Genomic DNA, 13,777 nt, shown 5'->3' with positions numbered 1-13,777 from the left:
TATTATGTTTTGAGATTCTAGATTTTAACTTGCATCTATCATGCATTGACAAATATCCTCCCAGAGTCTGCTGTTTTTCTTTTACCACTGTTAACAGAATCAGGCCATAAAGATATTTTACATTTTGTAACTTACTAATCTTTTACATTTTTATTTCTGCGTCTTCAGAAGTCTTCTCAATCTTGAGATTATACACATTTTCTTCTAGTAAGTAAATAAAAAATGTATATCTACTTACTGATCCAATGATACCATCTCACTAATTACTACTTCATAAATATCTTAATATCTGATTGCTTACCTATTATCTTGGCTGTTTTTGCTCATTACAATGGTATATGAAGTGAACGATTTTCCAGGTAAATGCAAACCAAAAAAATCCAAGGAAATAATGAGAAACTAAAATTCATGACACAAAATATTTAATGTATAAACAGGATTTTCTTTTTTAACTGTAGAAGGTTAAGGAGAACTACAAGGATAAATCATAATTTGTGTGTGACAGACTGTTACATTAATGGCTTCAAAGAATTATACCTTCTGTTATCTGTGTTCCTGTGCAGTTCTCTTTCACACTGACTCTATACTTGGCCATATAATTTGCTTTTTTTCCATGAAGAAGAGCAAAATGATGGAAACACAGACTCGATAAGTTCTTATATACTAAGGCTTGCTTTCCTGCAGTGTTTTTCTATCACAGGAATAAGACAAATCTAGCTTGCTGGAGAATGAGATGCCACAAAGAAAGAACAGAGATGGCCAAATCAGTGAATTTCAAATATCTTTGTTTCAAATCACTGAGTTCTGAGGTGGTTTGTTGTTTATCAATGAATAAGAGCTACACTTTGTGGAATCTTATCATTTCTCTTTGTCTATGTCTGAAGAAGAACAAATGGACAAAAATTTAAAAATTGGAAAAAATTAATTTCAAAAAAATCTTAGTCTTTCAGCAACCTTTAACAATACTGGACCTGCTGTACTTCTCTTGGATTCCCCCTTTTCCTCAGCAATGTAGTATTTACAAGAATCAACATTTTAATTGTTATCTAAAAATTCTATAGGTACAGAATGAGGGAAAACTATTAGTGAACAAGGCATACATGATAAATATTTTTATTTTTAAACGCTGAATTGTACACCTTTCATATAAAAGATGAAATTCCACAGCCTGTTTTTTTAAAAAAATTATACTTACTAAGACTTTCTTTACATTTTTTACAGAAGCCAGTTTTCTCTAAATTTGCAGCTTTGTTCCATAGCTTTTACAGAATCATAATCTCTTGAATATACTTCCAATATCCTTTAAAAAATAAAAAATTCATACAAGATAATTTTATTTAACATAGTAAAACTTAACAGGCTATAGTATGACTACCAGCCTTCTGGCTACCACTGAATACTTTTTCAGTATAGAGAAGCCAATATATTGGAGTAATCAATTCTCTGTGTTTACTTTTATTAAAAAGAGGTTTTTGGTAGTGAGAACAAATAATCTCTCATTTGTTGCTTGAAAGCCTAAAATAGGATCATTGGTTTCTAGGCTTGCTACTTGCTGCTTAGCAACCTGCCCTACTTGCCTGCCTTCCTTTCTGTTGTAAAGTACAGTGGACATGGGAGTAGGCTGACGGTAGATGAATACTCGACGAAGGCACTCACACAAGGCTGCATAGGAGTAATTGGGAGCACAGGCAAAAAACTTTTTGTCTCTCTTTGATGCTTGGACGTAGCCTGCCAAGAAATAAACAAATAAAACTCATATATTAAAAAGAAGAAAAATGTGATTAAACATTTAGTATTTAATAATCTATACTACAGATTAAAATGCCTTAATAAAATATACACCATAAATATTCAACAGTGGTTGAATTCTGAACCATTAATGATTAACCACAATCAATTTCTCCCAACTGGTGCAAATATAGCTTTAATTTCTAAGGAACAAAATAGATAGACTCTTGATTTCAGCTCAGGTCATGATCTTCAGGGTTGTGAAATGGGCTGAGTGACTCCTGCTGGGTATGGAGCCTGCTTGAGACTCTCTCCTCTCTCTCTCTCTCTCTCAAATAAATAAGCAATATTTTTTAAGGTTTTATTTATTCATGAGAGGGACAGAAAGAGAGGCAGAGACACAGGCAGAGGGAGAAGCAGTCTCCCTATCAGGAGCCCAATATGGGACTCGATCACAGAACTCTGGGATCACGCCATGAGCCAAAGGCAGATGCTCAACCACTGAGCCACTCAGGTGTCCCATAAATAAATCTTTAAAAAAAAAATAATTAAGCTCATTAATCAGATATGTAGCATTAAAGAATCTTTTTTTATCAAATAAATGGGAAAATATTTATAGAATACTGCTGTAAAGTTATTTCAGGAGTGTGTCCATAATATAGGCCTTGAACCTGAAAATGCTAGTATGACAATGGATGCTCTTATTATTTATAATGTTAGTGGTATTTTTATACACCAACAATGTAACAGGATTTTGTTGTACTTCAGCTTCCAGAAGTAGGGCCTTGAGATTATAAGATGGAATGAAAATTCAAGTATCTGATTTTAAAAACTCAATTAGGACATCCCTTGAAAACTAATTAGGCTCTGAAAAAATCTTGTCTTAAAAAAAAAATCTTTACAGGTTAAAAGGGTGTTTGTGTTCTGAAATACAAATTAGGACTTTCAGATTGGGACATGGTTACTGAATGTCATAACACGTAAGGTAAAAAATAGAACACTAATGTAAATTGAGATTCACCAAGTAATGAGCAAAGGAACAACTGAGCACAGAAGGAGCAATACTATTTTTTTGAGATTTTATTTACTTGAGAGAGAGTTTGTGTGTGCAGGTAGGGGGAAGGGCAGAGGGAGAGAATCTCAAGCAGACATTGCACTGAGTCCCACATGGGACTCAATCCCATGACCTTTAGACCATGACCTAAGCCAAAATCAAGAGTTAGATGCTTAACCAACTGAACCACCCAGGCATTCTTCAATGATGGTTTTTAATATTCAGCAGGATCTGAGGAGGAAATGTGAAGAGGATATTGATACCTATTTGAGTATTTTAGAATCAGCTCTAATTCTAAACCTCGAGAAAATTAATAATGTATATAGTATCTCAAGACTACATCTAACGTAACGTTAATTTAACTTAGACTCAAGCACAGTAGAATTCTATGATAACAGATTTAGGGATACAAATGAATAATCTGAGCATATGAAAATTATGTGATAGTACTTTCTTTACTGAAAAAAGACTCAGAACTAAATGCAAATTATAGTACAGAGGCTAGAAATTATGTGTTTAAATTTTTCAACAAAACTTTGTATTTCACATCATAAAAATCCACTTGGAGTCTAAATTAACTAGTTTAAGCAACCTATATTATTAACTATAAAGGATAATTGACAAATCTCCTCTATAATTAAGGCTGTATTCAGAATGTATAATTTTACTTCCTGTTGCCAGTTTAAAATAATCACTCAATAAAGCAATAACTGTGCCTAATTTATATAAAAAACTTTTCCCACACAATACTAATATATCTAGACATAAAACCAATTATTGCATGAGTCTATAATTATGTATCTTAAAAATTTTCAAGACCTAGTTTTAAAACCATTTCCCTTTTATCCTACAGAATAAATTTGATTTCTGCTTACCACCATTTCCCTAAGTGTTTTCATTACAATGGCTCTCTTTGACATGACAGTTCCATGAAAGATGTCTTCTCATGAGCATTATCTTAGAGCAATTCTATTATGTTTTTGAAGATTACTCTGAAGAAACCTGAATACAAGTTCCACGTAGGGTACTATCAAACCCACTGTTCATGTTCTAATACAGTATAGCTTACTTGGAATAAACAAATGACTGATTAGAATGACTCCAGTGGTTAGATAACCACTTTTGATTTCTATTGTGTTGATCTTGTGTACAAGCATAAAAACAGATTAATCCTACTGTTCCAAAAGTACTAACATTCACCAGCCATAGTAAAAGCAACGAAATTATAGCACAAATCAATTTAAATATAATTAGGACAGCTCAAATTAAAAAGAAAAAGAAAAAAAGAAATGAATTAAAATAAATGACCATGATTTTTGACATAATAGAAAACGCGCCTGCAAAGAGCTTGGTTTATACCTAAAGCATTGAAAGTTGCAATGTGTTCCCACATATCATCTTGTTTGCTGGAGTGTGGTTGCCAGAGTAGGGCATCAACATCATGACGCAAACAGAAACAGGGCATTTCTTTAGGGTCCACTATGACAGAGAAAAGGTACTGGTTGCTTCCAAGATTCACCTAAAATAAAAAGAGACAGCAAATTAATAATGATGATGCCAATAACTGACACACAGTGCTATGTCAGCAGCTCTTCTAAACTTTCTATATGCATAATCTGATTACTTCTTCAGAAATGTGCCTGGGAGAAATGTGCTAGCGTCATGTCCATTTCAAAGTTGAGGAAAATGGTATACAGGGCCTTTAAGTTACTTACTGAAGGTCAGCCTGGTAATAATAAGTCATGGAGCTGAGATTTGAAACCCAGAATCTATGTTCTTAACCACTACACTATACTAATAACCTGGCTTAAACATGATATTAAAGCACTAATTTATAGGCAGAATATTTTTAAGCCGGAAAGTATTTTTTTTTTTTAATTTTTTATTTATTTATGATAGTCACAGAGAGATAGAGAGAGGCAGAGACACAGGCAGAGGGAGAAGCAGGCTCCATGCACCGGGAGCCCGATGTGGGATTCGATCCTGGGTCTCCAGGATCGCGCCCTGGGCCAAAGGCAGGCGCCAAACCGCTGTGCCACCCAGGGATCCCCGGAAAGTATTTTTAAACCACAGAATACAAATATGATGTTTACAAATGTAACTTATAATAATAACTACCAAGAACAAAGATAGCTCCTAGGCTTTATAAGCATGTGCTTAAATGCCAGGCATGTAATAAATAATCTCAAGAACCTACAAGGCTATTATTATCTTCATTTAATAGATAAAAGAACATAGTTGGAAAGTTTGAGAACTTGTTTTAGGCTACAAAGAAGAACCACAATGCTGGGATTAAAGCTCAAATCTGTTTGTTTATAAATTATTTACTTTGATGTACAATTTAATTATAGTACCCATGTCAAGAATGTTTATTATGTTAATTTTTTTGCAATACTGATGACCAGAGGAATTCATTTTAATACAAAAACATCAAGTTGAGACTCATATTTGGATTCTACCTACAAGAATACTTCTTTTAATGAAAATAGGTTGAAATGATTCTTTAATGTTATCAGAGTTAAAAATGTCTAAATACCATATGAACAAAATCATAACGAATGTAGAAAATATAAAATATGCATAGTACTTGATAAATACTGAATTGTTCTCGTGAGTTTCAAAGCAGCCTGGAGAATAAAAGTGTTGGGTTAAAATGAGAGGTAGAGACCTGACCTGTATTCAATAGGAAAAACTGAAGTGACTCTCCAGCAAGAGGATTTGTTGGTATAGCTGTACCAGCACAGGCTCCTGGTCACAGGAGAATCCTGTGACAGAGCAACCCAACTTCTGTTGCTCCAGCAATGCCTGAGGATAGGGCTTTTGTTTGTTCTTCACAGAAAGGAGAGAGGCTGGCAGACATTGTTCACAGATTATACCTGTGTATATATACTTACAAGGATGTTTACTGCAGCTTTGTTTATATAACAGTGAAACGTTTAAAATAAAACTGGTACATTTATTCTTGGAAAAAAATGGGCCCCTTATTCTGACTTAGATGTTCCTTTTCTTCCACTCTCTTTATACAGCTCTCTATTACAGGAGAATCAAAATACTATTAATTACAAAAGCAGCAATTTCACATGGTTTGCTTTGCTCCTGCTAATCATTGGCTAAATGAGGTTTGTTTTCAAAACCACCAACTGCCTGGCCTTTTATACTAAGATAGACCCAACACTGTTTCAGCTCTCTTCCCTGCATGTCCTTCTAATATGCTCATTTATTTACTTACCAAGGGCTTTCACAGAAGAAAAAAAATAACTGAAATACAGATTGAAAACATATTTTCGTAACAATGTGTTTACTTTTATGAGACAAGTGCCTTAAGAATGTATGGGGTAGTAACAGTGAAAATGATGTACCACTGATCCTCGCATATATGAATGGACAACAGGGAGAGATTAGAGGGCCCTAAACCACCAAGTAAAAGGCTAACCACTGAGGGAGATCAACCATGAATAAGAAGATGGGGATGGAGATCCTGTGATGTACCCCTTATTCCGACTCAGATGCTCCTTTTCTTCCACACCCACGTACTTTATACGCAGCTCCATTACAGTGGACTCAACAACTCCTTTGTTGTCAATTTCAATAATCTTCATAGCATCTTCACCAGAATTAGATTCCATCTCAAGAAACCACTTTCTTTGCTTATGTCAAAGAAGCAACTGTTCATCAGTTCAAGTTTTATCATGAGATTGCAGCAATTCAGTCACATCTTCAGACTCCCCTTCTAATTCTAGTTCTCTTGGTATTTCCATATCTGCAGTTACTTCCTCTACTGAACTCCTGAGCCCCTCAAAATCATCAACAATTTCCAAACTCCTATTGATATTGGTATTTTGATCTCTTCTCAAAAATCATGAATGCTCTTACTGGCACCCTAAATGGTGAATTTGTTCAGGTCTTTAACTGATTTTGTTCAGATCCATCAGAAGAATCACAGTCTATGGCAGCCACAGCCTTATAAAATGTGTTTCTTAAATAAGACTTGAAAGTCAAAATTACTCCTTGATCCATGGACTACAGAATGGATGTTGTGTTGGCAGGCATGAAACCATTAACCTCATTGTACATCTCCATCAGAGATCTTGGATGACCAGATGCATTATCAAACAGTAGTATTTTGAAACGAATCTTTTTATTTTCTAAGCAGCAGGTCTTAACAGTGGGCTTAAAATATTTAGTAAACCATGTTAGAAAAAATGCTGTCATCCAGCTTTGTTGTTCCATTTATATAGCAAAGGAAGGTAGATTAAGAACAATTTTTAAGGGCTCTAGAATTTTCAGAATGATAAATGAAGACTGGCTTCAACTTAAAAACACCAGCTAAATTCACCTCCAAGAGCAACAAGCCTATCCTTTGTAGCTTTGATGCCAGGCACTGACTTATTTCTAGCTATCAAAGTCCTAGATGGCATCTTCTTCCAATAGAAAGCTGTTTTGTCTACTGAAAATCTGTTGTTGAGGCAGCCCGGGTGGCTCAGCGGTTTAGTGCCACCTTCAGCCCCGGGCTGATCCTGGAGACCTGGGATCAAGTCCCATGTCCGGCTCCCTGCATAGAGTCTGCTTCTCCCTCTGCCTGTGTCTCTGCCTCTCTCTCTCTCTCTGTGTCTCATGAATAAATATATAAAATCTTAAAAAACAAAAAAACAAAAAAAACTGTTGTTTACTGTAGCCACCATTATTATTTATCTTAGCCAGATCTTCTGGTTAACTTGCTGCTGCTTCACCTTGCATTTTCATGTTATGGAGATGGCTTCTTTCCTCAAACCTCATGAATCAAGGTTGGCTACCTTCAAACTTTTCTTCTATAGCTCTTTACCTCTCTTAGCCTTCACAGAATTGAAGAGAGTTGGGGTCTTGATCTGGGTTTGTCTTTGGCTTCAGAGAATGTTGTGGCTGGTTTCATTTTCTATTCAGACCACTAAAACTCAATCTGTACCAGCTAAGGCTGTTTTGCTTTATCACTGGTGTGTTCACTAAAGTAGCGCTTTTACTTTCCTTCAAGAACTTTTCCTTCACATTCACAACTTAACTAACCATTTGGAGCAAGAGGCCTAGTTTTTGATTTTAAAGTGAGAGACATGTGATCTTTCCTTTCACCTTAATGCTTAGGAGCTACTGTAGGGTTATTAATTGGTAACTAACTTCATTATTATTGTCTTAGGAAATAGGGAGGGTTGGAGAGGAAGAGAAGGGAATGGCCAGGTTGGCAAAGCAGTTAGAATGTATACAACATTTATAGATTAAGTTTGTCATCTCATATGAGCAAGGTTTGTGGCACCCCCAAAAAACAATAGTTAACATCAAAGATCACTGATCACAGATGACCATAACAAATATAATATTTCAAACTTTTCTATTATTGAGAATTACCAAAATGTGACAAGGAGACACAGTGAACAAATGCTGTTGGAAAAATGGCACCCACAGAGTTGCTCAGCAGGGTTGCCACAAACTTTCAATTGTAAAAAAGGATAGCCAAATAACAAAAACACTGCATCTACAAAGCACAGTAAAATTAAGTATGCCTGTACTTTATGCCATACTTAAATAGCACCTTCTCTTCTGAGCAGTTTTCTCCAATATTAATAAAAAGAAATATGGCAATAATAATTTATACCTCTCCTACAGAACTTATCTCATTTCCTTTATATGGTCTTTGAGTGTGAGAACTGTGACTCTAGGTAGGATACTTAGCCCCTATTTTATTCTCCTGTAAATATGATGATAATAATAGTACTTATTTTGTAATTGTTATAATGAGTAAAATATATTTCAAGCACCTGCAGAGTGTTGGCATTTAGAAAGACCTTAGTAAATGCAAATATTCTTTATTACCATTCTAGGCATCTTCTATAGATTCTTCCTTAAATATTATTGGCATTGCAAATTAAACAAATGAGCAACATTAATAAGGAAAGCACAGCAACTCAGCAGTGATCTTCATAGAATCGTATAGCACTTAAATAATTTTATGCTGAAGAATGTGTGAATAGTTATTACAAAGAAAAGCTTTATGTTAATTATGTTGTTTAATTTAGACAAGTTTCTAGATTCTGGCACCCTTTCAAAAATAAGAAAAATTCATTATCTGCTTGTCATTTTATTGTCAAATTCTATTTTATATATAGTTCTACCTATATGCCCATCACTTTCAATTTTATACTTTACTATAATGCATGTTTCAGTAGTTTGCAGATCTGCCCAGGAAAAAAGTGAACAAGGTATTCCTTTTTCTTTTTTCTTTTTTTTTTTTTTAAGATTTTATTTATTTACTCATGAGAGACAGAGAGAGGCAGAGACATAGGCAGGCTCCCTGAGAGGAACTTGATGTGGGACTCGATCCAAGGACCCCAGGATCACAACCTGAGCCACCCAGGTGCCCCTGAACAAGTTATTCTTGAAATAAGATTGGGTGTTTTAAATATACTCAAAACCAAGTTTCTGTAAGTTTTAAAAACAAATTAAAATTCGTCTGATGATAGTAACTGCAAATAGTAATACACTGTGAGACAAAACATGCTTTAATGAGATAAACATTTTAGAATTCTTCTATGTATAGTAAGAGATTGTGTAATATTCATTTTATTTAGTAAATTCCAGCCTTCCTTGTCTTCATTTTAAATCAAGTATTCCACATAGCTAAATAAGCAAGATTATGACACACACACACACACACAAACACATGCCACCGAAAGATGTTTGATCCTTCTTGGGTTGTTGGTTACTGGCCATGATAGGAAAATACGCTTTGGGAAGCCCTGGTGGCTTAGCAGTTTAGCGCCGTCTTCAGCCCGGGGTGTGATCCTGGAGACCCGGGATCGAGTACCATGTCAGGCTCCCTGAATGGAACCTGCTTCTCCCTCTGCCTGTGTTTGTGCCCCGCCCCCCCGCCTATGTCTCTCATGAATAAATAAATAAAATCTTAAAAAAAAAAAAAAAGGAAAATAGGCTTATAATTCTATTCAAAGGTTGCAAACTAAGTGGATAAAGGAACTGCATATAAACATGATTTTAAGATAAAACCTAAACAATGTATGGTTTCATTCTTCTTATAATAGTACTGGAATTTTGTGATAATTATTTATGCTTTTTACTACTTTTTCTTGCCTCACTTCACTAGGATGGATTTCTAGCATGATGCTGACTAGGAGTAATGAGGGCAAACACCCTTGCCTGTTACCAATCTTAGGGTGAAGCATTTGATCTTCTACCATAAAGTATAATGTTAACTCTAGGTTTCTCAGGGAGGTAGTTACCTTCAATTCCTAGTTTGGCAAGCATTTTTATCATAAATGGCATAAATGGGACTAAAATATTTTTCTTTCATTTGTTGATAATACTGAATGTCAATCTGAATGCTGAATCAGTCATGAGTTCTCAAGATAAACTTTACTTGGTCATGATGTATTATCCCTTTACTTATTACTGGATTTCATTGATAGTTTCCTGAGAATTTCTGCATTTATATTCATGGACAATACTGGTTTTCCTCCCTCCCTCCCTTCCTTCCTCTTTCCTTTTTTATTTTGTCCTCCTGGCTGAGTACTGCAACCTCATAAAATAAGTTGAGATGTTCCTTTTTTTTTTTTTTTTTTTTTTTATTTCCTGGGACAGTCTGTAGAATAATGATACTATTTCTTTGTTTGGTAGAACAATGGTGAAGCTATCTAGGTTTGGAGATTTGTTCGGGTTTTAACAATAAATTCAATCTTGTTAACAGATACAGGACTACTGCAGTTATCTATTTCTTCTTGAGTGAACTGTGGTAATGCTTATCTTTCAAGGAATTTGTTTCACTTGAATTGTCAAAGATATGAAAATAGAACTCATAATATTCCATTATTACACCTTAGTGTCTTTGGACCTTTATGCACATTTTTATTCCTGGTTTGATAATTTGTGTTTTCTTTTTCCTTGATTATCCTGCTAGAGATTTACCAAGATTAGTCTTTTCAAAGGATCAGCTTTTGGTTTCATTGCTTTTCTTTATTATTTTCAGTTCCACTGATTTCTGCTCTTACCTTTAAGAGCAGAATCTTTGCTTCAGATTTGGTTTGTTCTTCTTTCTCTAGTTTAAGGTGCAAGATTAAACTATTAGTATATTTTTTCTTTTCTAATATAACCTATAATGCTATAAAAATTCCCTCTAAGCATTGTTTTAGCTGCATCCCATATGGATTGTGCTTCATTTTCATTAAATACAAAATTTCCTAATTTCCTTTGTGAGGTCCACTATGACTGATGGGTTATTTAAGAAATGTGTTAATTTCCAAATTATTTGGATGGGTTTTCCAGATTTTTCTGCTTTACTAATATCTACTTTAGTTGTTATGGTCAAAGAACATTCTGTTTATGATTATTTTTAAAAATTTTAAAATTATTTTTAAGACAATCAATAAAATTTGTTGATTATTTTGGTCTATTTTGGTGAATGTTTCATGTCTCTTCTGGGATCCCAATCAGATGTATGTTAGACTATTTAATATTTCCCCATACCTCCTAGCTGCTCAGTGTTTTTCTTTTTAATTCTCATTCCACACCCCACTTTGGCTTAGGTTCTACTAATTTTTAATGACCTATTTTCAAGGTCACTAATTCTTTTTCCAGATATATTGAATATACTGGTAAATATGTTGAAGGCATTCTTTTTGCTGTTTTTTCCTAGAATTTTCATTTTGCTTAGTTTCTTTCTGCTATTATTCTGTATTTATTTATATATGCATGTAACCCATTTTCCCCACAAAACTCTTTAATATCACACAGTTACATTAAGTTCCTTGTTTAGTAGTTCCAAAATACAGATCATTTGAGATTTGAGTCTTGTGACCTAGTCTGCCTTATTTCTTGTCAGTGGGATGTTTCTTTCTGGTGTGCCCACCCCTCCACACACACACCCTTTTTTAAGCTTTGTAATTTTTGATCGAATACTGGATGTGAAAGGCAGTAGAGACTGAGGTAAGTAGTATTTATGCCTAGGAATGGACACACTTCTGCTAGGTCATTAGTGTGGGTAGTTATGACAGAGTAAGGATGTGAAAAGGCTGGTCTAAACTTGAGTTCTGTTGTTGTTATAGTTACTCTCAGTGCAACCCTGGCTTCAAGTTCCCCTTGTGTTAAGTTATACTCTGGTGGGGGCTGAGTTGATGGAGGATTTTCCTCAGCTCTGTTTTGCCCCCAGCTTTAGGCTTTCACTATATATCTATCTGCCTGTCAGAGTCTCTCTATGCTTTAACTTCTTTAGTGGTAGACTGCTGTTGTCAGTTACTCACTGCTTCCTAGCCTCATGGCAGGGGGTTGAGGGGCTTCATACTCTTGGTTCAGCCTTAGTCCTGGGCCTTATATCCCTGAGTTTCAGGGTTTGGACCTTTTCAGTGATATTCTCCTTCCTCCAGTGGTAGGAAACTTCTAATAGGCCTCAGATGATCTGATTTCTCCCCTAGGCCTAGTGAGGTGTTTTCAAAAGTTATTTTTTCCCCCCTCAGCAGCAATAGGTCTTCTTCTGAGCCTTGAGATGCTAAGATTTGATGCTCTTCTTCCAGCAACTAAAGACTATTGTTACTTAAAATAATCCAGGAAAGATGTCATGCACTGCACTGAAGTACAGAGCAAGGGACATCCGGTTCTCAAGAGCTAAGGAGATTACCTGTTCATCAAAACTACATGCTATTTTCTAAACAATGTTTTACTTCTCCTTTAGACCTGACTTGCCAATGTATTTGTTTATAGAATGACCTTCTAGTTCTTCATGAGATCTGAAAGAGACTGTTTCTACAGCTCCCTATAATCTCCACTTGTGTTTGCAACTAAATATCCATCTCAAGATAATTCCGAAGGTTTTCTGTTTCCTGCAAACTCTAAAAATCCACACAACATAATTTTGTCCAAAAGAAAAACAAATCAGAATTAAGATTACAATGAAATGTGATAATTAAAAAGTACAATTAAAATTAAGGGCACTTTTGTATGATCTTATAAAAACAAAAAATATCAACATAAGAAAGAAAATGTCTGCAGAACAACAAAAACATTATCATACTTTGAAGCAGACAAAACAAGGGAAGTGAGACATTATCTATTATCTGGCATGGGCAATTACCTGTAAGAATCAATAATAAGATGTTCAAAGTTCCCTGAGTAGTAAGAACATATGCCACAATCTCAAAGTGACAAGTTGGTGTTCAAGAGCAAAATGGGACAGCAAATAAGAAAGAAGGATAAGAACAATGTTTTGGGCCAACACTGACAAAGGAAGTAATACCCAGTAGTTTATTAGCAGTGGAAAGAACTGAAACAAACCATGAATAGCCAGAAAATAAAATTTTTAGATGGAGAAGGCTAAAGGTACTTATTAGCCATAGGGTTAAAGAGCCTTACTTACTTCAAATATCTCTGAGTATTACTATATACATATACAGCATGGTAATTTATGTTTACCCTGATGACATTCAACTATCAATAAAATGTTACTTTCTCTTCAAAATATTCTATAGAAGATGTTGGGCAAATAATAAGTTTTAGTAGGATTCCATTAAAAAAGAAATTTAAAGTTTTAACACTTAAATTAGAAGAATTAATTTATACTAGACAATTTACATATTTGACAAACTCATTCTTTGCTACTGCCAAATTTAGGAAAAAATTCCTAAATGCATAAACCTTTTGGCAAATATAATTCCACATTTCTTCTATTTTCATATTTATTAAAGAAAAGATTGTATTTATCTTTGAAGTACTAGTAAGACTACAATACAATTAGAGTAAAATATTCTCTGGAGAAAACTTTGAAATGTATTTCAAGTAGTCAGTTGATAGACTTTTTCTTCTCTTTGTAGAACACTTAGCAAATAAAGACTTTTGAAGATTAATGTCCAAGTAAAGACATTTAAATAACCTCTAATCACTGCTATTACCAAATTAAATTGAAAATGAGTATTAAGAAAAAGGTTTTATCTGTTCAGAAACAAAGTGTATTTTTGAGGCCAGACTGAA

General features: G+C 34.5%; 1 protein-coding gene across 2 annotated transcripts in view; it reads right to left on the bottom strand.

The window, feature by feature from the left end:
* Positions 1–405: 405 nt before the first annotated feature.
* Positions 406–13,777, bottom strand: part of NUDCD1 (NudC domain containing 1) — an 82,595-nt gene continuing 69,223 nt past the window's right edge. For both annotated transcript variants that reach the window (XM_041769262.1, XM_041769263.1), the window contains 2 exons: positions 4,142–4,301; positions 406–1,728 (listed from right to left, as the gene is read on the bottom strand). In XM_041769262.1, coding sequence (XP_041625196.1) covers positions 1,436–1,728; positions 4,142–4,301 — 453 coding nt within the window. In that variant the 3' untranslated portion in view covers positions 406–1,435. The remainder of the gene's footprint in view (positions 1,729–4,141; positions 4,302–13,777) is intronic.

The sequence above is a fragment of the Vulpes lagopus genome, chromosome 9 (genome assembly GCF_018345385.1).
Source record: "Vulpes lagopus strain Blue_001 chromosome 9, ASM1834538v1, whole genome shotgun sequence".
NCBI classification, from domain to species: Eukaryota; Metazoa; Chordata; class Mammalia; order Carnivora; family Canidae; genus Vulpes; species Vulpes lagopus.
Note: the sequence above shows the minus strand (reverse complement) of the source record. Positions and strands in the feature narration are given on the sequence as shown.